Consider the following 27,433-nt stretch of genomic DNA (forward strand, 5'->3'; position numbering starts at 1 on the left):
CTAAGAGTGGAAAAGAACAGTCTTCACTGAATTTAATATTTTAATCCCCAAAGTGTTAAACTCCGCAGCACACTGGTTTAACACACCAAATTGAAATTGCTCAACACATGATTTGCTATTTCAAAATAATTAAGGACTACTGTGAAAAAAACATAAAGAAAAATCCCGTTAGCACCCTCTGAAGTCTTTGATAGGGTAATTTTGCATTAGAAAAGCTCCAGAATTTCTAATCTAGTTTAAATTCAACCTGAATTTACCTATACATGTATGTAAGTAGTTGCATGAGTACTCTTACTGAATTCAACAAAAATTGAGTAAGTATTTAAGGACTCTACCAAGTAAATCACACTTCAAGTATCATACTTCAAGTAAATGATACTCTGCCAAGTAAATGATATAGATGATACTTCTAAAGCCCATTAACTTTTCTGGATAGTCCACTAATCCTCAGCATATAAACAGTATTTGCTGGCTGAAAATTTTAAAATTGGCAATGAAAAATGGAATTGTTTGTGATGCACTGATCTTAGAGGAAATAATCTATCTGCTTAATTATGGGCCTGCAAGAAGAACCAGGACAAACATTCTATGTCACAGCAGATACTATAATCAAAGTTCAACTTTTGTATTCATTAAAATAATTTACATCTTAAAACATTGTGGTAGGTACCTCCCAATCAGCTGTAGTCACTTTGAGCCTACCTTGATTGGCACAAACTCCCTAATGAAGTTGACTCCATGTTCTTTCATATATTCACCAATTCTGTTTGCCATGTCCTGGTCAAATCCTCTTAAGAGAATGGATCTCACCATTACAGTGACATCTAATCCAAGACCTGCAAGAAATCCTGCACACTCCAAGGCAACATAGGAAGCTCCAACCACCAGGGTTCTCCCTGGACAGTAAGGCAGAGAGAAGAGGTCATCACTGGAAGGAAAAAAAAAAAAAAGGGGGGAAAAAAAGAAAAGGGAAATTAGAGGCAGTCAGAAAAATGTACTGTGCTTTATATTTATCTTTTTTTTTCCTGTAAGAATAGAACTTTATTCCTTTTCTCGCTCACAAAAAAAAAAAAAATCCCTGCTTAATTTTTTGGAAGTTTATCTGGAATACAAAATCAGTGTGTGACAGATAAAAAAGCTATATTTAGGAGTACATGTAAAAGAAAAATGAGCACAAAAATTCTGAATCACCCCAAAAATGTGGAGAGGTTTTTTTAACAGAAATTTAGGACAAATTGCTGAAAAAGGTAGGTGTTTATTTCCCCTCTGAATCTTGCTTTAAATATTTTGCTGCAAATTTTAGCTCCTGAAGTGGAAGGGATGCAGCTTTGAGATAAAATACCATTACCACTTTGAAGACATTCTTTTGCTAAAGCATTATACACAGTGCCAGATATACACCGACAACAAACCACAGTAACATGCAAAGACAGAAGTATGAAATTATAGAAGACATGCTCCTTTGCCTGCTTTTCATTTCTTTCAACTGCTTCATCAAGCTACATCAGTTTTACCACACTTTGGACCTAGGTTATGAAACCGAGGCTTCTCCACAGAATCAGGACTCATGGAGACACCACACTTACTCAGCAGACACTTAGAGTCTGGCAATACAATTCTGTGAATATTTAACTCTAAAATAAGTGTCCCCTTTTTCAGGGTGATGGCATAAAACGTGATTGTGCAATTAAAGGCTGTAGCATAGCTCTGATACACCAAGGAACTCAGTGAAGATTACACAGACAGCCTCAATCTGATAGTCTAACTCTGGGATTCCTGACTCCTCATCTTGAAGCTACTTTAAAGCACCACTTTACAGGCTGTATTATCTGTCATCTTTAATTTCATTACTACTTATTAAAAGGGAAACACATCACATGGTGTTTTGGTTTCAGAGGAATTGTGACAATTATTTATTTCATTGCTATAGGTTTGCTAGCCTGTAACTCCAACCTCTTTCTACAGCAATTAACTTAAAAGTTACTCTGATATGAAAACACATTTTATCTTCATATAAAATTTCTGCTTGGCATTAGCAATTAACCAGCCACTCAAAACCAGTTTTTTTCAAAAGTTGAATTACCTTCACTGAGTAGCTGGGAAACCAATTGTGCTAGGTTCAAGACTGCCCCAATGCACAAAGACAGATTTCCACCAACTTCATGACAACAGCAGCTGTGCTATTCCCACTTTGCTTAATATCTAAATACAGAGTTTTCTTTCAAGTAGACTGTGCTTCTCAGTATGGGGAAGCATTTACACACAAGGAATGACTGTATTCCTCCCTGTTTTTACCTGCTAATGCAATATTCCTTGTCTCCAGGTATACCCAGGTAGCGTGGTCGTTCACCAGTGGCAATGATAAATCTCTCAGCTGTGTACAGCTTCTCAATTCCCTTTTTGTTCGTTGCCTGCATACAAAGTATTAGTGCAAAGTGAGTGTTTTGCAGTCCCACCACAGGAAAAATTATTCTATTTGAAAAGCACCTCTATTCAGACAGCACTGCAGGAAGACACAGCAAAAAATGGCTATGGAATACCTTAACTGTGTGTGGCCCAACAAATTCTCCATATGCATTCTCATACGTGACCTTCTTGTCTCTCAGTGCAACCCGATAGCCCCAGTTCAGTGAACCAATGTAATTCTGAACAGATTCTGTCATTGTCATCCAGTTGTGTTTGACTGTCAGAAACAAAAGAGGAAGGTTCATCTTTTATTGTGAGTTTTTCTTTTTCCACACCAAACTTGCTATTCTCAAAGAGATTATTTTCATGATCCAGTCTCACTGGGTTTGTCTTACTCCTGTTTTATTTCAGGGTAAATCTACTGAAATTCAAAGAACTACATCAGCACAGATAACATGAGAGATCACAGTGCAAATAGGTATGACTTAAAACATTGAAAATTAAGATTTACTGAATTATTGACAGTTTTATATTGATAGATATATATTGACAGCTGTGAGCAGGTGACATTGCTCAACAAATGAAGACAATGCATGTCTGAGAGGTGCCTCTACATGCTTCCAAATACAGGATTGCGGCCTAAAAAATTCATAATCCTATAACCACGCACATCAGAGATAATAAAAAGTAAAATCCATCTTCTTACATAGTAGTGACAGACACTTAGGGAAAGGAAATCCTTGCTTGTAACTATAAGAAGTTTCTGTCAGGCAACATCCTGGTGTATTCCCTTAGATGTTGTGGTACATTCAGAAATGGAGCAGTACCTTATTGCTTTTGTTCACACAACAGTCTCATCCATTACAAACATGATCAGGAGCTATTAACAAACAGATAAAACATGGAGGTGATAAGCCCCACGGCTTTAGACGTGAAAATCGCTTCAATGTATGTGTAATCCCTCTGAAGTTGCCTAACATTATCAAAGCCAGCACATGCTGCAGTGCAACAAGCACCTGATTATGAGAACCACCTCAGGATTTTCAGTGCAAATGACAAAACTGGAAAAAGTGTGCTTCTTTACCTTCTTCTGTAAACTGCCACCCAAATTTGCGTGAATCTTGTAAGGCTTGTCCCAGTAAAGCTGCCTGGTGCATCAATTTTTTAGGTATACAGCCCACATTTACACATGTTCCTCCAAGACCTGAGAGAAAGGAACAGAATGTGGTTTTCACATCAGTGTAGCAGATTTCAAACATAAGAATCAGAGTCTCTGAGTAAAGCTCCAATATAACAGGATTGCAATGAAGAGAAATTTACCCCATGAGCTTCCCTGAGGCGTAGGCATGACAAAGTCCAGCACCATCACTTTCTTTTCATATTTGGCAGCCTCCTGCAAAACAAATTAAATAAGACACATATCTAAATATTAGAGGTTAAATTTGGAGCAGACGATAACATCATGCATTGCTGAAAAGCTTTGTGACTTTTAATTAAGTTACAATGAATGATTTGCAAGGGAACAGACAGTCATTAATCTTCTGAATTCATCTGTGCATTCAGTAGGAAAAAGAAGATGAAAGGCAAAAAAAGGCATTCATCCTACTACAAAACAGCATGGCACCAGCTGATACAGAGGAGACTCTGTGAACCCAACCTCCTCTTCACTCTTCTGTCCTGTCACTTTGTTCACACTATTTCCCAACATACCCATTTACTTTTAACCTACTTAACAAATTCCTAATTAATCCAGTTTTCCCTTCAAAGATGGTTTCTCCAGCATTTGTTCGAAAACACATCAGAAAATGACACAAGCAGTCACCTGGCCAAGCATGACAACCTTAATGATTCTATGATCCTATATTTCCCCTAAGAAGTTTCATTAACAAATCTACAATTAATGCCTGTAAATGATACTGAGAATTATATACTAATTTCATTGCTCCCTTTGTGTTTTTTTAAGAAAAAGGCAAAACTGACAGCAATAACTGCTGCCATGGAAAAGCACTTAGGCAAGCACTAGGTAGCTGAGAAACAATGACAGATTCCTCCCATGAGATGAAGCAAAATAATTTTGCTACTTGGAGTAGCCACAACTATGCTGGCATCATATGATGAATTCTTAGACATGTGAGCAGTAACAACTATATGAACAGGATATTACTCTAAGGCCTTGGGTTTGGTTTGGGAGGAGCTGGACAGACTTCAGTGTTCTGTTACCAGTAATACTTGTTAATCCAAATGCTTGACAATCAGAATTTCAATTTTAAATGTATCTTACTTCATGCAAAATGCAAATCACACTTCAAATAACGCAGGCTATAAACACCTTCAGAAAATACTGCTGTACTGGATTTCCACTTCAATAAAGATCTAATCTGGCCAAAAAGCAAATTCCTATCCATTAGCAGCACCTCTGAGAAAGTTCCTCTTAAAGGCACTTAGGGACTGAGACGCGTCATTAAAGCTCCTTTATGATGACAACTCTTAAGTACTGCTCCAAAGAGCCTTACCAGGGTTAGCTAAGGAGAATGCATGGATTGCCAAGCTTCTCTCAGCTACATGCTCGCATAACCCAGCACAGCATTGCCTTGCCACCTTGGCAGAGATCACACAGAGATATAATCACTTCTGAGTGGGCTGAGTGATCTGCCCACAGCCACAAACATGCCCTGCAGGCTCCCAAACCTTTCAGGGCTCAGTGCAGTGCTGCAGGAACGCAGCAAAGCTGCGCAGGGAGCTGTTCTGTGTGAGCTGAGAGCAGGGGCCTGGCACCATTCTGAGTCCGCAGCTGGGTTGTACCAAGTCAGCCTGGCAGTGTTTGCACTCCCTGTGGAGAACTGCCTCCAAAGGAACAAGCTTTGAGCACAAGGTAGAGAGGAAGATGTGCACACAAAGGTGCATGTGTCAGAGTGAAAAGCACACATTTAACCAATCTAGGTAAACTGCTGCAAACCTGAGTGCAGGTAACTGGAACCTTGTATGAGAGCTGTGCAGCTGGGGTTTTTTCTGTTCTTTTTTTGTTTGTTTGTTTGTTTTTAAAGCATTGTCAACTGACATTCATTTTAAAAAATTGAACAATCTAAATAAACGTCAGAAGTTTATGTGTGTAAAACAATTCCACTTCAACTACATGAAACTGATTTGAAATACACACATTACTACTGATAGGGATGTTGAATTTATTGATCTACCATCTTCTGTTCTAGTTAACAATCAGTTGAGAACACTGAGAATCAATATACTTCACACACTGAGTTGAAGGAATTAGGCAGTTTATCTTCCTACTGCACACCTTTTCGGTTCTACAACTGAAAAATGATGCAATAAACATCACTGGATCAGTTAGTCTCCTTATGGAAATTTCAAGAGCTGGCTTCTTATTACTGCAAACTCTTTTTGCATTACTGCAAACTCTGTTTTACTCTTGTTACTCTCTCCTGCCCCTGAACATCTCCATCCTCTGAAAACCAGGGTTTACTTCTCTTTGTGGTTCTCAGAACTTTCATAGATCTTTCCTTCAATCCTCAATCCTACACCATGACAACTGTGCCCCTATCGGTAGGAAAGCAGTAAACTACCAAAATAGACTATGGATCTACATCTATGGATCTACAATCCATCACTCAGCCCTGCACATTTCCATTTTAACAGAAGTATTTCTAAGGGACCAGGGTTCACTGTGAATCCAATGCTATTCTAAAATATTTTCTCCTTATTTTCTTTCACTCTGCAATGACCTCCTCCACTTCTTGAGAACAAAAGAAATGCTCCCAACTAAGCATTAATTATTAGGATTAATCCAGCTCCAGGTCTTGAACAACAAAGTAGTTTTATTTACAGGAATGATCAATTCACTTCTAAATAGCCAATCCTACCACAGACAGAAGAGACACAATGTGCCTAACTACTGATGTAAAGGAGAGCTACTAACTTATATTAAGTTTCTTCAAGTTTAAAATATTTGGGATTATGACAGCTCTAAGAGCTGGTATATTTTGTACCAATGTGAATTCTTTTATTTAATTTTAGATCTGCTTCTAATAGCAATATCCTAACAAAATCCCATAATTCATCTGGCTACAGGCAGGAAACACCAGACCCTAGAAACGAAGGGTGAGACCATAGCTTAAATATAGGCAAAATCTCCATTTATGCAACTATGTAAGCTCAAAAATCAGACTCTCATTGCCAAGAATTAAAACAAGATACACAACTATGTCTAAAAAGATAGTACTTCTATACAGAAGTAGATACCTCCTGACGTTAATTTTGAATAGAACCTTTTCATTGTTGAGTTGAGTTTAAATTCAACTACTAGTAAACACTATTAAGATATCTACCTGCTGTTTTCCAGCAGCATCATCTTCCATAAATGGGGACCAAGTTTCATTCTAGCAAGGAGTATTAGGGAATATTAAGGAGTATACCATATTTTCCTTCTTCAGAACATAAAGAAAAGAATATTGTATAAGTGGCACTAACCTCAAAAGAAATTTCACTTTATCAGGCAGAAGTGTTGTGCCCCTACAATGTTAAAGATACCAAATCCAAGACACTGGGAATGTCACCCACCTCTTTACAAGGAAAGTATAAGTGCATATTTTCCCCCTCATACCTTGGCAGCTGCCAGACCTCCTGAGCCTCCACCAATGACAATGAGATCATAGTCATAGGAACCCGGCACCGGCGTAAGCCCGTTCGCTTCCATTGTTTTCTGAGGATTGTCTGCTTCCTTATGTGCCTGAACAGAGAAAACAAAAAGTATTAGGGAATATTGAAACATTATCCATAGTGTTCATAAATTAGTATTTTCAGTAGCAAATATTGTGATAAGGGAACATCTGAATTTTCTGGTCTCTGTTTTAATTAGCTTTTAATTTCATCTTCCCAATCCATCTGTGAATAGCTCTATACCTGTCAGATACTGAACTATAAATTTTCTTGGTTCGCTAGAGCACTGGGCTTCCTTGCAGAGCATAGTTTCCCACAACAATGAAACCCTAGAGCCTCCTCATACTGTACTCCAGGATGAGATAGGTAACTGCTGACACAAGCATTCCATTAATTTATTTTATTCTTTTCATCTGCCCTGGACTTTCCTAATTAGTGTTTTTCCCTTCCTCCTGCATATGCGTGTAGGAAAATACAACAATCCTATGCGACGCTGTACTAATCCCCAATAATTACCAGCCTTACTAACAGAATGAACAGAACTGAATGAAGAAAAGCATGTCTGAAAGCTGTGTTTTTGTAATATGCCAGTGTTTATCATCACTTTGGTTTAGCATAATTTTGGCATTAAATGGATCAAGTGTGACCACTACGGTTTCACAAAAGATTTAATTTTTTAAATCACAGCTACTACCACAGAAAAACTACTCATTAGTCCTAAAATGCATTTTGGCAGCTTATGCCACAGAGAACATGGCACTGTCTTCATATACACTTTCTAAAATGAGCCTTTATACTTCATTTCTGAAATTCCAATTTATGACGGCTTCAGACCTTCAAACCTTTGGAATTGTGGTAAAATTCTCAATGCCTCTCAAATTGCAGGACAAGATCTGGAGTGAGTAAAAATCAGACTCTTTAGCTGATGTAAATCAGTGAGCATCAACTAAAGTAAGGAAAAACTTTTAAGACCAAACCCATAAATTAAGAAACCCATACTTTGCCACTTTACAAATATGTGTTTCTGTCTGCCTAACTTGGTAGGACTTGATTCAGTACTACTGGAATAGTTGTGGCAAATCAAAGGAAAGAGAAGAGCCCAAAGAAGTTTCCCTTGTCTTGTCATCTTAATTTTGTTTTGCATTAAACAGCCCTTTGTATTCAACCCATTCTACTGCTGCCTTCCTCTGAGGTTATTCCCTCTCCATCGCCTTCCTCTGAGGTTTGATTAGTCCCTCTCTATAACTATGTCTACCCCACTGACTGCTGCCAGTGCAGCCATCCCACTGACAAAAATCTCCTATTGCTCAGACAAATTACACAGCAATGTCAGCAGAAATTCAGGCTGTGCATCTGCCTGTACAAAGTTAGATTGTAGTAGTATTTCATAACCCCAGGCAGCACGTTAACAGTAGAAACAACACCTAGAAAACACCTGAGGCCGCTGTGAAGACATCCAAAAATACCTCATTCTCCTTTGTCTTCTCCTCCTCCTCCACCACCCCAACACACACCCCTACCACTGAACCTACTTTGCAGTTGGTTCCCTTTTTTCTATTTCTCTAACACAACCATTAGCCAGGACCAAACTTCCTACCACAATATGAGCAGAGAGGCATGTATTGTACTGTGATATGCATCTTCACTTCATTTGTACTTAGAGATGTAAAATTAGAAAAACTGTGCCATTCTTTTCCAAAGCACACCTTCTTGCTAGATTAGTGGAAACAGGATGGTGTGAAGCATAAGGGGAGACTAACTCCCCCACAGTCATCAGACCCAGCCACTGAGAATGGTATCTTTATAAGGCACAGAAGGAAACCACACCAACTACTCATTTGCTTAGATCACTATTTATATCATGCTACTTTTTTTTTCCTCCTTTTAAGAAACATTCTTTATGTTTTCACATGGATTAGGAAACGTTAGTTTTTATTTCCTACTGTTTGGTTCATTTCTCATTAATTCTTCCTAATAACTCTTTACGAAAACATATTAAAAGTTTAGATTAGACAAAGTAGATTACAAGCTTCCTCTCTTCCTCCCGAACCCTGCTCCGAAGCAGCCAGGCTCTTGACAAGCTCCACATCCCATTTACTGGGGGAACTTCTTCATGACCATGATCCCATCCTGAGAACAGATCTCCTCTTCACCCATGAACTACAAATTTTACAATAAAGTCTACATCCCAGTTATTTTTCAATGTCAAAACTAAATTACAGACTTTGAAATGTATCTTCCCCTACCTTTAAAGTTCTCTCATGATCTTCTATTTGCTTCTCCCATACAGAAACAACTGGCTGGGAAGTTTCTGCCGCTGCTTCGCGCTGCCCTTCTCGCAGCTTCGGGGCTCTCCCTGTGAAATCAAGGGTAAAATAACGTAGTGTCTGGAGAGACGTCCTTTATGAGGGCTGTGCTCCTCGAGAGAAATTGTCTGGGGGAGTGGCCTGGCAGCTTCATCGCTTCCTCATCTGTGGCATGTCTGTCCCAGGGGAGAGTTTCCTAAGGCAACTCATGACTCATTTGCAACATTAGGATGACTTGCGATATTTTCCTGCTGAATAAAATCCCATACGAGAGTTGGCTGAGATTTCAGTACTTTTGGCCAATCTAACAATATGCTTGGATCAAAGCAAGGAAATTGTATTTCCTGTGGCTAAGCCTGAAACTTCAGTCTTAAAAGAACATGTTTATTTTTATGTTTCTTGCCCAGAAAGTGACATGTAAAGTCTCATACTTTTTAAACTTAATTAAAAGTTTTTAGTTTTCTCCTGCAATTAGTTGCCTGGAAACTTCTTTTAGTTCAATGTATTGATAAATCTATTCAAAAGGCTGGAAAAGATCAGTTTTCCCACTGGTCATAACTGTTCTTATATATATATATATACCCAATATAAAAGTTTAAGCATATTAGTGAAAAGAAAAAAAAACCCACATATTTACACACAGTGAAACTTTATTTGATGTGGCATTGAAAAAGAAAAAAAGTGGAAAATCTAATAGTTGATTGGAATGCATTATCAGCTCTGCCTTCCTCCACGTAACTCTGAATTATGTTATGCTTAATTTCAAATAAATGGGTCAGTACACAGTTGTTTGTACTTAATCACATACATACTTTGCACTGTACAACCGGCATTAATTAGCAGACACTGACATGTGCCCATACTTAGAGAAACAGCCATACGGAATGCTATGTAGACATTCCTTGGGCACTGAGCCCACAAACCTGAAAAGCATTCACATATACACAAATGAAAAAAGTCATTGAAAACTGGTCTGTAATATTGTCATTTCTGACTTCTTCTCTGAAACTTGTTGCTAAAAATTCCTTTATCTCACAAAGATATTGGGAAAAGTACTTTGGTGATGTTGATAAAGGGATTTAAAGAGCAGAACTCTTAACAGTAATATTAGTGATGGATACTACTTTTCCGATTTTAGTTGGGGAACACTCGGATGTAAAAAAAGAAAAGCAAGAAGACAGGTTTTGAACAGCCATCACAAAGAATAATTTTTTGCTTCGCTATAGTATATTAAAGCTACAGTCCTGTGTGTACCTGAAGCAACTGAAGAAGTATTTTATTCCTGCAAGTTTGAACAATCTCAGGAATGTTCACCTAAAACTGTAGCTTCAGTGAGATAATATCTAGTCATTAGCCAACACAGGCACTTGTATAAATATCTCTAATTATTTTCAAGTAGATCTGTGCCAGAGATACCAAGTTTTAACAATAGCCCCAAAACCCAAAGGCAACCATAGCCCCTGGCAAAGACTTGAAAGGGTTTGTATGTTGGCTGGCTCTGCTTCTGGGGGCCTCTCCCTTGTTGGTTTGGGCAACCTGCCACAGGCAGCATGACAAAGCAGAAAGTGCTCTGTGTGTCACCAGCTTGCTCTCCATAAAATTCCATCCGTTAACAGCAATTGCGATAACCCACAGACCTGGTGAATAATCGATATTTTCCAAAAACAAGTCAGCAGACACCTTTTTTCAGAGTGAGACTGCTAAAGAGAACCTGAACCATCGATCTGCTCTGGATAACCCTCTGAGATGTGGTGCTAAGGATGACTCTCTGCCTGGTACGTATGAGCGTTATTCAGCAAGGCTGTAGCAGGGAAGCCTAGTGAGGCTCCTGCCCTGCACGCACTACCACCGACTTCTGGTTTTGCAAATCCCAGCCTAGGAGGTGGTGGCTGGTGAGGTGACCTATGACCTGCCAAGGGCTCCTTGATATGGGATATGGGATATTGATATGGGATGAATCAATCTAACCAACCAATACTAAAAAAAAAGGGGACAAGTCTATTCTCTTCCACCACACTGGCTTTTTCCTTCTTGGTGTCTGCATACTTGGCACCAGGTTTGGCAGACTTCAGACTCATGCATGAGCTAAATCAACTCATTAACCTAGGAGAAAACTAACCCAGGAGAAGAAAAGTTGTGGATGGTTTCTCACCAGTCTAACAAGCTCAGCCAGCTCAGGGAACAATCCTGTGATCACCACAGCTGGTGCCAGGACAAAGGCATTACCAAACCAGTAGAGAGTAAGAGGAGGCAGCAACGCCTCTCACTGGTAGTGGCAAAACTGCCAGTTTTGCTACGAACTTGTTAAACCAGAAAAAACCCACCGGGGGAGATAAAAAAAAATACAGTGAAACAACTATGGTCTATTTAACCTATATCCTTCCTTACTGGGAGGGAGCTTCCTTACAAACCAAAGTCCTCCCTAGCACTGAGGCCTCTGAACTTTTGACTGTTGTGTAACTTCTGGCTAGAATGAAAAAAAGGCATGATTGGTTTCATAAGGTTTTGATCAGGTGGGAACAGGACCAGCCCAACCCAACAGCCTGGACAAGCTTTGTAAGCAGAATTGCTCCAGGATAAGAATTGCCTTACCCTGCAAAAGTGATCCAGGGATCCCACCAGCTGCAGAGGCAGGACATGGGCACCCATGGAAAGCACTTGCCTTTCAACTACTCACTCTGAAGGTCTAGAAGTGGTGCTTCAAGGCAAAAGTCTCCACTGATTTACCTAGAGTTTCTGTATCACAGAAAAGAATATTGCCAACAAGAAAAAACTTCACATATTCACAAACTGTAATTTAAAAAATAGTTGCGTCTACTCCAGGAGTTCAGAAGACATCTCTAAATTTGTAATGTTTCTGAACAAACACATAAATTGCTTTACAGCCCTATCTTCAGGCATTTGGGAAGTACAGGCTATTTCATATGACAATGAATATTTACCTTATGTCAAAGTGATCTTTGTAGGTTGAGAAATTTTCAGGTTTTCCTTCTTCTAGATTTGCTCATTTCAGCACTATCCTCACAGGTCACTACCTCCCCTATTGTGCAAACTCAAACATTTGGTAGTGACGACAAAAGAGCCATTACATCATTCAGATTTTCAGGGAAAAACCCCGAGCCCTTAAAAGATACACCTCCAGCCTGGATCATATCACAAATACACACTGAGAGGATGCCTTGCATTCAGCTGAATTGACAAAATTGAGAGGAAATGGAAGCCTGTGACCTTGCTGGCATGGTGTTGTTTGCTTTACCTAGTAAATTGTCTGTGTCCCAATTATGAGTTTTCTCACCTTCACTCTTCCAATTTTCTCCCCATCCCACCAGGGAGGAGTGAGTGGGGCTGAGCTGTCAGCTGGGCTCTCAAATCCAAAACCCACCAAGCTTTAAGACTTGACAAGCAAAAGAGTAAAGTGCATTTTCCTAAGACATCAGAAATTCTCTGAACTATGTTATTGCTTATATTTATCCAGTGTGTTGCTGCAAAGCCCTTTAATTTTAATTCTATTTTTGTTCATGCCCTTTTCATATCTAAGTCCTTAAAACTCCTTCCATTTAAATAAGGGACTGCTTGGATGGGATCAACATCAAGGTATAATGTGGAATAACTGAACTTCACAACTAGTTGAAGCAAGGGCTCTACTTTGTCAGATTTCTGTTAGCAGAGTCCTGACAGTGGTACACAGTAATACTCCAAAACACCTCCTTCCTTCATGAAAATACAAATTCTTTGTTTTTACCACAACTGTTTGAGTACAAAAAGCATTTAAAGTAAATTCCATAAGTAGAAAAACATTTAGATACAAACTTTCTTCTGGGAACTTTCCAACCTAAGTGTTGAGTTCTCTAAGCCAGAAGAGAAAAAAGCCCTCATCATTCTCAGCCAAACAAATGCAGTTAATAAATAAAAAAGGCAGAAAACAGCAGAAAGTCCCAGAGCACAGTATTCTCAAAGGACAGTAAAAATCTACTGACAACTGTTAATCTAAACTCTGCGTAGCAGGACAGGAATTACAAAATCAATACCAACCAAAGCAGAAACACTGACAGAGGAATGATGAACGCCAGATCAAATGAAATACAAACTTTCAAGTGACATCCATCTGAGAGCCTGAATCAAAGCTCTCTATACCCAGCAGAAAAGTTCCCACTCAAAAATGGCATTAAGTGACAAAATTCAGCCTTTCAGGTTAATTTTCCAATGAACATCTGGGGACTGACTCAGCAACATCCTCCAATTAGCTTTCCACTCAACATAGGTCAGCACTGTGTTTGGAGGGCTGCAATCCACCACCTTTCCATCAAAGAGGAACCTAGGGCAAAACACTCAACACTCAAACATCCCCTTCTCTAACAATCATCCACTCAAATTTATAATCTGTCTCATCCAGTTAGTCTGAAAAAAGGGGTTCTGAAACTGGTCTCAGCTTCTAGTTCCTAGCAAAAGAAGTAATTTCTACTTCCAGGCTTTTTTTTTTTTTTTTTTTTTTTTTTCCTTTTCTAAGTCTTCATGCAGCTACCACAAAGTCCAACTGCTTTATGAAAAAGTATATTACTTTAGTGATTTCAGCAGGGACATGATTGTACTCCTTAGTTTGTTATGAAGTCATACAAGCCATGTTTCTGCTATAATAATTATGGAACTTAACTTAAAATCCCAATGCAACAAGACCTGGGCTTTCTTACAGACTTTCCTAGTAGTGCTCTCACCCACAGAAGTTTCTCAGCAGCATCAGGGAGTGAGTACTTACCCTTGAAAGTGTTCAGCCATTCCTCATTCCTTATGTAATTGTTTACAGTAAACCATACAGGAATTAGCAAGGTTGCTCTAATTAGCACTAATAGGGATGTTTTCTGCAAGCACAACATCACATGCTGACCTCAAGTATTTCCAGAACATCTACAATACAAACTCTGTTGGCTTTAACAGAAAAAGCTGTACAAATTTAACTAAAGTAACTTTCAGCTTCTCTCCTCCTCAGTAAAAGGCAATCAATCTTACATTAATTATGTATCTTGGACCACTTTAATCTTCAATTTTATTTCATTGTGAACTAAACTAAGTAGGTTATGAAATTCTTAATATAAAACTTGTCTGCCTCTGGACCGGTGGTAAAAGCTACAATATCTCATATAACAATTTATATGCAATCTTTATGGAAAATATCATCTTACAATACCAGTAATTTTAACATAGAATTTTGTCTATTTCCTTCAAAAGTCACAGTTGCTTTGGGATTTACCCATATTAGTTAATGCTTTGTCTAATCTAAATCAAAACAAAGGAAGCTGGGTTCTTATATAACTACTTGTAAAGTGTATCATGTTCACAGTGCCATCCATACTGACTCACCCTTTATTTGGGATAACCTGAAAGAGCTGAGCTTCCTGACTTTTCTTCTTGAAATTCCTGTGGCCAACACAAATTTGTGGTTCCCACAAACTGTGATTAATAGTCTCATGCTACCTTTTTTTTAATTCCTGGTCAGTAAATAAACAACTGACACAAGGAGGAAGCATCACCAGCCTCACTTGAATAAGTGCAGCACCTGAGGCCAGAGAGGTAAAACAGTACTCAGCAGGGATGGAACAGGATCTCCTGACGCTGGTGCCATTCATTAGTCCCTACTGCCACTGGCCAAGCCTTTATTGTTTCTGCCACAACTAAAGCCATTTATTCATTCACACATTTCTTTGTAATCAGGCTTGCATTTGAGTCATAGAGAACATAAAAAATGGTGGAAAACAACTCGCACACAATCAGGCTTTTTTGTCAAACAACCCAGTAATAAAATTGAACACAGTTAAAGGAAAATAAGCTTTTTGCAGGTAATCTTCCAGTAAGGGCATGAAGTTTAAGGCAGGTACAACACCACAGAAAGTACCTGGGTACTTGGCTCAGAAACCTGGAATTTTTTCCCCTCCCGAGTGGGGCTTTTTTAAAAGATGAAGAAAAAACCCAGATGTTTCAATCCAGAGTAATCAAAGATTTTTGTCTTTTAAAAACAAAAGGACTTGAGTGGAACCACTTAATCCTGCTTGTAGCAGCCCAGCAAACAATGATACAGCATTTCTGCAAGGAGAGGGAAGCAGCACAGCCTAGCAGGTCACTCACTGCCCTCTGAACTCTCCTGCCACCAAAGCGATCCGATAAACCAGCCCTATGCACACGGCCCTGCCTGACAAAGGCCTGGCTGGGAACGGTTGTGAAGGGTGGCTGGAAAACAACAAATACCTTACACCTGTAAGCCAGGGCTACTGAGAAGTGCTTGCTTTGTGTCAGGCTGTGCAAACAGCAGAGGAGATAAGGAAGTTAGGAGTTTCCTTCCCACCACGCAGGGGATGCAATGACAGGACACAAAAGAGGTGACCGTGTCAAACAGCTCTTTCTTCCTTGAGCATCTGACTCAACAAGCAAAACAGGCAACTTTGCTAGAACGGAAGATAAAATGAGATGATATCTCTGTTCAGTTGGTAAAACCAGTTCATTAGCAGATTCCTAAGAAAAGCTAGGGCTACGCTAGACTAAGCCACTACTGTTTTCTATGGAAATAAAAGCATTTGCATGCTCTGCTTACTTCCTCTTTGCATTTGTATGTTTTTTAAGCAAAATACAGTGCTGGGTCAGATAGGGTCATAATAGCCAAAAATTATTGGGGATCACACAATTCCATAGAGTTTACAATAAATTAATCCCTTTGCATACTCAATACTACAAGGCATAAAGAGTACACATAGGAAAGGCAATATGCTCTGGAAAGCAAAAGCTGTGAACTTTTTGGAAGAAAAACAGAAGGTAAAACTGAAGATAAGGAAAAAGACAGGGCATCAGATATAACCAGGCAAGGCAGGGGATGGTTCTGCAAGGAAGACCTACAATGTGACCCCATATTCAAAAAAGGAAGTTATTTAAAAGTACAAATGGGGAAAAAATGAACAAGCAATGGAAAAAAAAAAACCAACTAGGAAATACATGAGTTGAGCTATAAACTAGAAGGCAGCTGCATGACAACAGGCAGGTATAAAAAAGTAGATATCAAAAACAAGGGATACATTGTAGATATCATATCCTCAGGAGATAGCAGTAGTAAGGAAAAAGGAGACTAATTTAGCAATTCAGTATACTAAGTAAGCCCCAGTGCACAATTTTATCTGTTATTTGGTTTGTTTCCTACAAGCACAATCAAAACAGAAACAAGGCACTCTTCCAAAGGGTTACTGAGATGGGCTTAATGGAGTAACAACCTTCAGACAGGAACAAGCAATGGAGCTCTATCTCCAAAGTTTTGAAAATAGAGAAACCATAAAAAAGGACTGGAAAAAGGAGACGAATACCATACACTGTTGAAGGCCAAGCACCATTTCTGTGCACAGCAGAAATCAAGGGGATGGCACAGTTATTAACAAGGGTTGAGGAAATACATGGGCATCCATTAAGCCACATCCAGGATTTGAGTTCACTCTACTTTTTTGCACAAAGAGTGCTATGACACATCTGTTATTGTCACCTGAGAAACTCACATGTAAATTATATGGTCAACACATTTCCAGGAAATACTGCAAAAGTAAAAATATTTGAGGCCTCGTTACTGTGACGCTCACCACATGTAAATGTCAACACAACCTAATTACCACTGGTGTTTGTACTACAGCACAGAACTAGGACCACCAAAGTGGATCCCCTGTTACTCCATCTCACAGTTATGCGCATTCAGAGGCTCTCATATTAGCACTAAAAATGAGGAACAATTTTGCTAAAACTACTTTTTTAACTGACTTTGTAGAATCCAGCCCAAATTTAATTCCCAGTCTACTTTCCAGGCCCACCAGTGAGTGTGTCCCGAGTGCCCAGTCATGAGCAGCTTCAACGTACAACAAAGTCAAACCAAACTTAAGCACAGCCCCTCATAATATTCAACTATGACAGTCTGGAATTAAAAAAAGCAGCACATAACATTATAACAAGTTAGAGTCCCACAGAAACAAACTATATGTTTTATAAAACAAAAGCTGCAACCCAGGCTGTCTTAATTCTGAGATGTATAAGTTCAGTCCCTTATTGTACAGCTTTGAATTTTTTCCTTAATCCTTTCTGCAGTAAAATGCCTGTTTATAATCCAGAAAAGTAAGTAAGTGTGGAGATAATTTAACAAAAAAAATCAGGAAAAGCACTGTCTTCTCAGGTACTTCTAATTTTCATACCTTTACACTCACAAAATGTCATAAATACTGCATGTGCAAAATGCAATTGTTAAAGTGTACTGAATGCTATTTGAAGATTGAGAATAACATTTTTGAAAGCACAAGGTAAAGACAAGGGAATGTATTTAAGAGCTTTGTTGTGCAAACTGTGTATAAGCACCCTGTCTTAACATTTTTACTTTTTCCTGCGCTAGGCACCATTTTTCTTTTGCCAGTTGTGCTCATTGCCAGCTTGCTACTGTTTATTTTTTTAAACATTTTTAGATCTTACAGTGAATTAATAACTGAATCTAATATTGCCATTGATAAAAGATGGAAAGGTGAGAAAAAATCCAGAGAACAAATGAAAAATTCTTACAGCTATCAACAGCCCAATTTCTTTCTCCTACTACACACATAAGTTTAAATATACTTTGTCCAAGGGACGTATATAGATATTAAAACAACAATCCTGCTTGGTATGACCAACTATAGAAAGGGGTTAATTTTAGATTTTTCATGTTTCAGAGTCAGTTAAACAATGAGTAATTAGCATATTTTGATTATGTTTCTGGTTTCATGTAAATTATGTATCTCTGTTCAAATTTCTGTAAATTATTTTGCTTTAGTCTTCTATATAAGTTCTTCAACAGCACCCAAAACTCTTCTCATCTCTTGTCCTTGATGGACACTAAAAACTTTGACATGTTCCTTTAGGAAATGGACACTGGGTTTCAGATAATAATTTACTCATAAGCAACTATCCCAGAAGCAAATCTGCCTTGATGCTGAAATATAAACCTTGTCTCACAGTTTAAAACAACTTTTCTGGAGAATTACTTTAAGATGCTACCAAGAGTTGTAGAATAGGCAACAGGGAGTAGTAATGTCTTAAATTGAAAAGCCAAAGATACAGCAAAGCATATAAACCAAAGCCCAAACAACATTTAGCCTAAATGAGTCAGCTTCACAATGCTGAAAATGCTCATTGAGATGCAGGTTTCATTTCTGAGTTTATTCCAGCAGATAGATTCTTGGCCAGAGAAACCAGATTTGGGTATAAGTCCAGAGCAGCTCACTCTGCCCCAGACTCCATGCTACCACACCTGCACAGATTCCAGCATCTGCTTTAAAACTAAATTAGGTACTTCTAAATCATAACATGGTAGTGGCAGCATTAGGTAAGGCAACTGCTGTCAGGTCACAGCACTGTCCTGAAAGTACAAGGACAAGTGGACTCTCTAGACAGTGGTTTGAGAGGTTTTTTTGTTTGCCTTTTTTATTTTCTTCCCCATTCCTTCCTCTTAGGATCAAGGAAGATCTAGTGCTTCCAATGCTCAGACTGGAGGATTTTACGTTGGTAAAATTGAAAGATCTAAGCAATATGGAGCCATAACAATAAGCCTATTTCAAGAGTTTTAACTGTTACAAACATCATCTTTGTATTTGCCAGCTCCTGCTGAGCCTTATGCAAATTCTTACTGCACAGGCATCTTTACTTTTTGTTTGCCAAGGTTTTGACAATTTCCATCCTGCATAATAAGACTTAAAATATCACGTAACACCTTAAAGCTCCCAAGGTGGTTTTGTGTCAATGTCCTCAAATTATTGCAAGTGTAAGAACATGTTTAAAAACAGTCCCCTCTCCCAGTGATGTGGTAGAGCTGAAAACACTCCTATAGTAGTACATGCTCAATGAAGTACTACATCCTAAGAGTGCCTTTTCATTCAGGCAGAACTGCTGCTCAGTGCCAGATGTAAGCATAGGTTCATTTTCAGGCCTTCATTACTTTGAGCCCATTATTTAACTTCTTTCATCGGGTTTTATAGACCCGGTGAGAGCACGGTTAATGCTGTGCCCATGGAGCATCTCAGCCTGAAGCTCTGACTCTGACGAGGCACAGAGCAGTCAGCTGAAACACAAATCTCCCCACTTCTGTCGTGGGAAGATGCCTCAATCCTGGCAGGCAGAAATCCTGTCCATGGACCAGAGGGCCATTCAACTCACATCTAACTCCGAATGGTGTTCCTAACTCCAAATCTCGCTCCCTCCTCAGCACAGACATCCTTCAGGCCACTCCGTGGCAGTCCCCGGGGACGGGGTCCCACACCCAGCATCGCTCCGATCTACCGTGAGCGGGATGATGCGCACAGCCTGCCCGATAGTCACTCAGGGCGGCAGAGGCCGTATTTGGGAGCAGCTACCCAGCACACGCGGGGCACCCGCGGTCACCCTGCCGAAGGCACAGCGAAGCTGTTCTGCAGCGCGGTACCCCCGCAGGGCGCCCGGCCGCCAGCAAGGGAGAGGGTCCCAACTCCGCCTTGCCGGCTGTTTCACGGGGAAACCGGAGCCGGTCCCTCCACCCCACCGCGCTCGGAGCCCGCCAGGTGCGAAGCGCCGCCGGGCGGGTGCTGTCCGCCGGCAGCCGTCTGCTGCCTACCTGCCGGGCGCCGCCGCTCCGGGGGCGCGCCGCCGGGCGCCTGCCGCACCGCCTGGCTCTTCCGCAGGGTGCTGCCCATGGCGCGGGCCGGACGGGACGGGACGGGACGAAACGGGATGGGATGGGACGGGATGGGCTAGGACGGGACGGGACGGGACGGGCCCGGATCGCCGCCCTGTCCGCGGCGGCGCCCCCTGGCGGCCGCGGCCCCTCCCTCAGCCCCGGCCCCCAGCGCGGCCTTGTCGCGATGGCGACGGACGCGGGCGGGCCCAGGCCCTGCGCTCCCGAGCCCTCCCTCCTGCGGGCTCTGGGGTGCTGGCGAGACAAGGGCGTTCAGGAGGTGTTCTGGGAGAGGTTTTGCCCTCACAATTAATGGTTCATGCTGAGAAATACATAGATAGAAGAGACGCTGTAACTGGAAGGTTACCTGCGTGAGGCTGGTCACACTACTCCGGTCTGGGCTTGGGCCATTATTTGCCACAACTACCTTACAGTGCTGCCGAGGCTGTGGCCCCAACCTGGTGGCTTACACTCAAATATGTGGCATGAGGAGCGTCTGCCAAGGACTGCTGGAATCAGCTGAGAAGCCAAAGCAAGATGAAAGCCGTAACCCTTTAAACTACCACCAAGCCTGTACACAAATGTCCCCTGTTATCGCTGGTCAGTGTGAACTTTCTTCACTCTCCTAGTGGTTTGACCCTGGCTAGATACCAGGCACCTGCCAAAGCCCTTCTGTCCCTCCCTTCCACAAGTGGACAGGGGAGAAAAAATATAAGAGGGTTCATGTGTTGAGATAGAGTCTGTGAGAGATCACTCACCAAATACTATCACAGGCAAAACAGACTTGAATTGGGAATGTTAACTGAATGTATTACTAACAAACCCAGAGCAGGATAATGAGAAGTAAAATGAATCTTAAAAACACCTTCCCCCCAGCCCTCCCTCCTTCCCAGCTCTACCTCCTCTCCCCCAGCAGCACAAGGAGACAGGGAATGGAGATTATGATCAGTTCATCCCAGGTTGTTACTGCTGCTGCTCAGGCAGAAGAGTAGTATCCCTGCTCCAGCATGGGGTCCCTCCCACAGGAGACAGTTCTCCATGAACTGCTGGAACGCGAGTCATTCTTCCACAGGGTGCAGTCCTTCAGGCACAGCCTGCTGCAGCCTGGGTCCCTCACAGGACCACAACTTCTACCAGAAACCTGTTCCGGTGTGGAGTCCTCTCTCCACAGCTTTGCAGGTCCTGCCTGGAGCCTGATCCAGCAGGAGTTTTCCAAGTGTTCACAGCCCTGTCTGGGGCATCTGTTCCAGCGTGCATGTCTGCCATGGCCTGCAGGTGGATCTTTGCATCCCCATGGACCTCCATGTGTTGCAGGGGGACAGCCTGTTTCACCGTGGGCTGCATCACAGTCTGCAGGGGAATCTCAGCCCCTGGAGCACCTCCTCCCCCTCCTTCTCTATTGACCTTACTGTCTCCAGAGTTGCTCCTCTCACATATTCTTACTCCTCTATCCTCTGTCTGCAATTACATCTGTACAATATTTTTTTTTCCTTTCTTAGAGGGAAAGCTTCTGGCATCTTCTCACATCAGTGGGAGGTTACAGGAGGCCATCCTTGCAACCTCTCACTACCAAAACCCAACCACACAAACCCAACAAAACGCTTCACATGGAAAGAAACATGTGACATTACATCAAACAAGGCAATTTATCTGGTCAGTATTCTTGCTTACTGCAAACACTTGCATTTGTCTGAAAGGTTTTAAAATTATGCAAACCCAACCATTGATGGTTTTGTTGGATGGGTTTTTCAGTTGCACTGATTGACTGCTGGGCTCTGTGGCTGAGCGAGCGTGAAGGATGCTGTGCCACCAACACATGACAATGAAATGAATGTTGTAGACCAAGGAACTCTTAGTTTTAGTGACCACTGGGTTGTTATGTTGCCCTGCATAAGTCCTAAGTGTTCCCCAGTGTACAATGTGTCATGTCTGCTTCAGTACTCTGCCACAAAAGGAATAATGAACAGCCAGAAAGGATCAAAAGAAAGGGAAGCAAGACAGCAGGATAATAACTTTGAGTCTGGATGTTTAAGAGGCATTGCCTCCCCATTCCCAGGTTTTTTGCTCAGAGGACTTCAGCAATGCCTATTTGTATTCCTGTATTACTCTTTTACTCTGCAATGATATCTCCAGTGTCAGCTGGGGTTTCAAATACAGAAAAAAAACCTAAACTTAAGACTGTTAAGTGGAAAAAAATCTCTGAACTTATGAGAATGACACTGTGATTTTAGAAATTATGTCTTCAATATAGCTATCTGTAACAGCAAAAATTATTATAATAATGAGGATAATAATTGTTGCAGGCATTCATGGATTATTATAGCTTCAGCAATACAGTTATTAAACTAATTTGCTGAACAAGCTTAGGGAAGGAACCTTATTCTACCAAACCCATCTCAATATTTTCATTACATCAAGACTACCAGCTGGCAATTCAGCCAATTTGAGAAAAATCAAATTAAAAAAAAACCACCTTGCAGTCCTGTTATTCATTCACAGTGCTTCATTTTGCTTATTCTTTTGCAATTATCTTTTAATCACATTTCCTTTCATTAAGAAAAAGGTCTTACGTTGCTGCGGTGTAGATCCACTGAAGTAATGGAAAACAATAAGTTCTACTTTTGAGATGTTTCGTTAAACCAGTGCATACAAAAATCAGAATTCCCCAGTGTCACTTATAATCAAGGAGTCTCACTGTAGAGCAGTGTTGTGTTCACCACCTCTACAAGTCACCAAGATTATGTTAAATTAATACCAATTCCTCTAACTTCCAGAAAATCTGCAGTGTGTCATCTGTTATAGTCCATGACTCAGTATGGTTTGCTTACAATTTTACTCAAATACCTTGAGAATCAAATATTTTAAGGACATTACAAATAGAAGGATATGTCATTTTTAATCATATACCAAGATGTGACCTGTAAAACCTAACTAAGACACAGGGCGTTTCCTTTGATAATTTTGAATTGGTTTGGTAAATGGTAACTTCAAAAGCAGTTGTATACCTCACTAAACACAAAATGACTCCTACAGCTCTGGGGTGTGTTACACACTGGTATTCTCCTCATGGCACTTTAAAATATATTCTTTTTAAACAAACAAAAAAAAAAATGGGCATGCCTGGTACTATCGATACCCTAAATCACTTGACACTATTAGAAGGATTTTATATATTTAAAGATATGAGGACTTGAAGATTTTATCTATTTAAGGATATGGAGCACAGACCTGAACTGAGACAGATTGTTTCTCCTGTTTGCTGGTTTTCCCACAGTTCTAAAGTTGAAATGTTTCCTGTTCGTAGAGTTAAGTTGTAGGTTTATAACTTCCAAGTAATAAGCCTGAGGTGTGCCATTTTGAGAGCTTGTATTGGTAATCCCGCCTGACAGCTCCTGGGAATGAATGTTACAACTTCAACCACTTATGGGATGCATCACTGGCTGGGAGAGGCTAGGCGTGTCGAGTTGGGTGAAATCACCGGTGTCATTACGATGTCTTGTGAAGGCTGACCTAGAACAGAGACTAGACAGAGTTAAAGAATAAAGTAGGTCTTTATTAGAAGGCCTCAGTGGATACACCTTGGGCAGCACAAGAGCCCAGCCAGGGCTACACCCAAGATGAACCCAAAATAGACACAAAATGGACAACCAGTCATGAGATCTCTCACTTTCATAAGTCCTGGTCCATTAGCATATTGGAGTTAATTGTCCAATTATAGCTTTGGGTTATGAAGTCCCATCCTTCTTGTTTTTCTCTCTTCAGTCCACCATTGTTTATACTCTTGGGCCTGAAACTGGGATTGGTTGTCCTTGGTCCCCAGCTAGGAAAGGAATTGTTTTGTCTACCTACTCTCTGAAGAGAGCTTACCATCCCTTAATATGAAGCTCAGAACTACACACTAAAGCAGTACAGAATCTGAAAAATATAAAAACTAAAACCTAAGGCATCAATCATGCTGTCTTGTCATCCTGTCTGCAAGGCGCCTGCAGAGGGATGACAAAGAACACTTTGCATTTTTTAAAACAGAAAGGGGGAACTGTGACAGCTATAGCTGGTCTATAGCTGCCCAGATAATTTGGCATAGCAGACACCAACTCAACCAGCCTGGCTCATCAGAGAGTGGAAGTAAACAAGCCCCTGGGCGCAGTACTGACAGGTCAGATTCCAGTTCAAACTGAAGATCTCAGCCAATCCCTCTGAACCACAAATGGAATGCATCCATATCATTGGCCAGTGGAAATTTGAAGCCCCTATAAAAGGCAGCCAACAATAAAATCCAACTGTTGCTGCATGATCTCGGTGTGCTCTTGTCACATTCCTGTCTCCGTCATCAGCAACTAATATAAATGTAATTGAAATACTACAGGTCATTTTTGCAAGCTTAGATTCATTTTCTCACCTCAAGATCTCACCTCAAAGTTTGGCCTCTTGTGTAAACTCTGGATCCAAGCTCCTTCTGCAGCCAACAGAGAAGACAGGCATGTCTAGGTGTTAACCCACCCTTCTGAAGAAAGGCATTTATAAAGAGTGACCCTATCTCTAGTCCTTAGTCTGGACCAGTTCAAGAGAAAAGAATTTCAGCTTTAATGCTTAAGTTGACAGAAGTGATCTATGTCTCTGCCTACACTGCAAATGAAATGGTGTCAGTCAGTATGTTAGTGACAGTTCAGGGGCACGGCTAAGATGCTCCCTGAGTGACCACGTGTAAGAGAACAGTTTTATTTTCATCATCCTGCTGACAGAATGGTAATGTACACAGGCCTTTGAAGCAGTGCAGTTTAGGGTCCCATATCTACAAGAAGGAAACTAAACTACAAATACTGACAAATGCCATAGCCTCTGGAAACCTCTGATACTTCTAGGAAAGTCCTGAATTCCTCCATTCATGCTGAGTTTGGCTGAGATTGAATTTGCTTTTTCCCTACTAGCTGGCACAGTGATCATTTTAGATTTAGTATGGAGAATAATGTTGATAATATATTGATGTTTTATTTGATACTAAGTTGTGTTTACTCTAAATCAAGGACTTTTTGTCTTCCCAAGCTCTGCCAGTTAGCAGGAGTACAAGAAGCTGGGGGAAGCACGTAGCCAGGACAGCTGCCCCGAGCTTGCCAAAGGGATAATCCATACCACAGAATGTCATATTTAGTAAATAAACTATGGGCAGTTTTCCAGAAGCTGCCAATGACTGCTTGGGATCAGGCTGGGCACTGGTCAGTGGGTGGTGTGCAACTCTGTTGTATATCACTTGTTTCTCTGGAGTTTTACTCCTCTCTCTCCTTTTCTTAACTACTACTACTACTAGTATCATAGCATTTTATTTTAATCATTAAATTGTTCTGATCTCAACCCATGAGGTTTACTTTTTTGTTCAGATTCTCCTCCCAGCTGAGGAGAGGGGACTGAGCAAACAACTGCATGGAACTTGCTGACTGGGGATAAACCTTGGCACACGCCAAGAAAACCAAGTGATCCCACCTGTTAAGAGTTGCGCAATTCAACCACACGGACACAATGAGAAAACATGAGCTTTATGTAAGTAAATTTTCGTGATCCAGAGAAAAACTTAGTTCTGTAGCCCACCAGAGCTCCTGCTCTATAAATCCACTCTGTCAATACTGACAGCCTCAGGGCTTTCATAACTGTAACTTTGTCATCAGAACTGGACTAGGCAAAAGTCCACATTTCCTCACTTCCCATCTTCATATGATGTGCCTTCTGTGCTCCCTCTGCAGTACCCAAAACAGAGCTGTAATGGAACCCAGCTTCCCCACCCCTGGGAGATGTAGGATTTCACTGCATAGCCATTAAGCAGCTGCTTGTCCTCTTGCAGAGTAGAATTAAATAAGATATCTTTCACCATACTTGTACCTTCAATCCCACATGTAGCTGGTAATAGGGAGAAAATCCAAAACATAACCATAGAATGCAGCTGAATGCTAGTAATATCAAACAAATCCATATGAATGACCCTTGCAAATGTGTAAAAAATTGAGTTATGAAAAATTAAATTGAAGTTTTACCAGAGCTACTTAGCTTTTCCATTTTATACTTCATATTACTTGTCATAAGGTTTGAAAAAGCTAAATGACTTCAACCTTTGCTATTTAAAATGAGCATTGATTTTTTTTCCTCTTTTGTGTTTTGAGAAAAGCCAAAGCCAATGCTAATGGTTTTATCCAGGAGGTTGTAATGGCACAGTTGAAAAGCGAGCTCTTCTCAGATTGCATTGCAAAACAGTGTAGTTCCTTTTTTTGAAAAAAAAGCAGAGGAGATATTGTTATAGTTTCCCCTCCACCTGTTGCTGTATTACTCATGGACAAGTTAGAAGCTTCTGCCAAGATCTCTTCAAGTCCTCCAAGTGGTTCCGTCTTGCATGTGTACTTTGAAGTTCCTATTGCTCGTGTGGAATGTCTATACTTGATGTTTTAGGCATGTCTTAACATATAAATTACCTGATTTCAAGTCAGTTCTCTTCCAGCTACCTTTCAAAGGGATTGCTGCCAGCCACATTTAACCCCACTGAGCTGAGATTAACTAGCAATCCTAAACTTCAAGCTGTATCTTTGCATCTATTTGCTTGACTACCCATTCCACGGGTGGAAGCAGTAAGCTGGTTTTTCTTTTCTCTAAAGGAAGAAGATTTAGACATTAGGTACACCCTATCTGTCTTAGCTCCCCCAATAAATTTTGAAACGTTGGTCAATTTTAATAAAATTTACTTAGTGGAATATGTCTCAACATACTACATTTCTGTGCATCCTGTGAAGGAAAGGCAGTTGAGCAGTAGTGAGGAAAAGGCTCAAAAATGAGTTCAGCTCTCCTTAGGGATTGGCATACAGCAGCTTGGTCTCATGAAGCCTTCAGAAAATAGTTTCACTTGTCATTTCTTACCTCTGGTACTCCTACCTCTCCTGCTTTCCAAATATTTGAGCCAGTCACAGTTCAGCTCAGGATAGGAAAATGATACTGCTACTGATTTAGCAGATGGGGAATTGAGGCACAATACAATTAAAATTCAGATTTCAGATTTCAGAGGCATTTATGCATGTCTCAATTGAAATCTGATGGCTTGAATTTACAGTAATTTGCCCAGGGTCATACAAGAAGCATGCAATAGGCCTGGGAATTATATCCAAGCTTGCACTTTGGTCTTTGGACCATACTTCCTAAATGGGATGTAGTAATTTCAGAATTGCACCTTCCCAGCCCTCTCTTTGGGGGGGATACCAATCTGCTGTGAATAAACACATCCTTTGGTCCTCATGGCATGAGCATCAAAGCTAGCTACTCTTCTAGATCTGCCTCTCAGGTGCACTGGCACAGTGCAGATGCTGTACGTGTCTGTCCCCTTCAGAGCTGT

General features: G+C 40.7%; 1 protein-coding gene across 1 annotated transcript in view; it reads right to left on the bottom strand.

The window, feature by feature from the left end:
- TXNRD1 (thioredoxin reductase 1) overlaps positions 1-20,140 on the bottom strand; it is a 35,891-nt gene extending 15,751 nt beyond the window's left edge. The window contains exons 1-8 of the mRNA XM_053944004.1: positions 20,011-20,140; positions 9,327-9,436; positions 7,025-7,150; positions 3,727-3,799; positions 3,491-3,610; positions 2,541-2,683; positions 2,296-2,411; positions 703-928 (exon numbers count right to left, since the gene is read on the bottom strand). Coding sequence (XP_053799979.1) covers positions 703-928; positions 2,296-2,411; positions 2,541-2,683; positions 3,491-3,610; positions 3,727-3,799; positions 7,025-7,150; positions 9,327-9,436; positions 20,011-20,089 — 993 coding nt within the window. The 5' untranslated portion in view covers positions 20,090-20,140. The remainder of the gene's footprint in view (positions 1-702; positions 929-2,295; positions 2,412-2,540; positions 2,684-3,490; positions 3,611-3,726; positions 3,800-7,024; positions 7,151-9,326; positions 9,437-20,010) is intronic.
- Between the last annotated feature and the right edge of the window lie 7,293 nt (positions 20,141-27,433).

The sequence above is a fragment of the Vidua chalybeata genome, chromosome 5 (assembly GCF_026979565.1).
Source record: "Vidua chalybeata isolate OUT-0048 chromosome 5, bVidCha1 merged haplotype, whole genome shotgun sequence".
Classification (NCBI taxonomy): domain Eukaryota; kingdom Metazoa; phylum Chordata; class Aves; order Passeriformes; family Viduidae; genus Vidua; species Vidua chalybeata.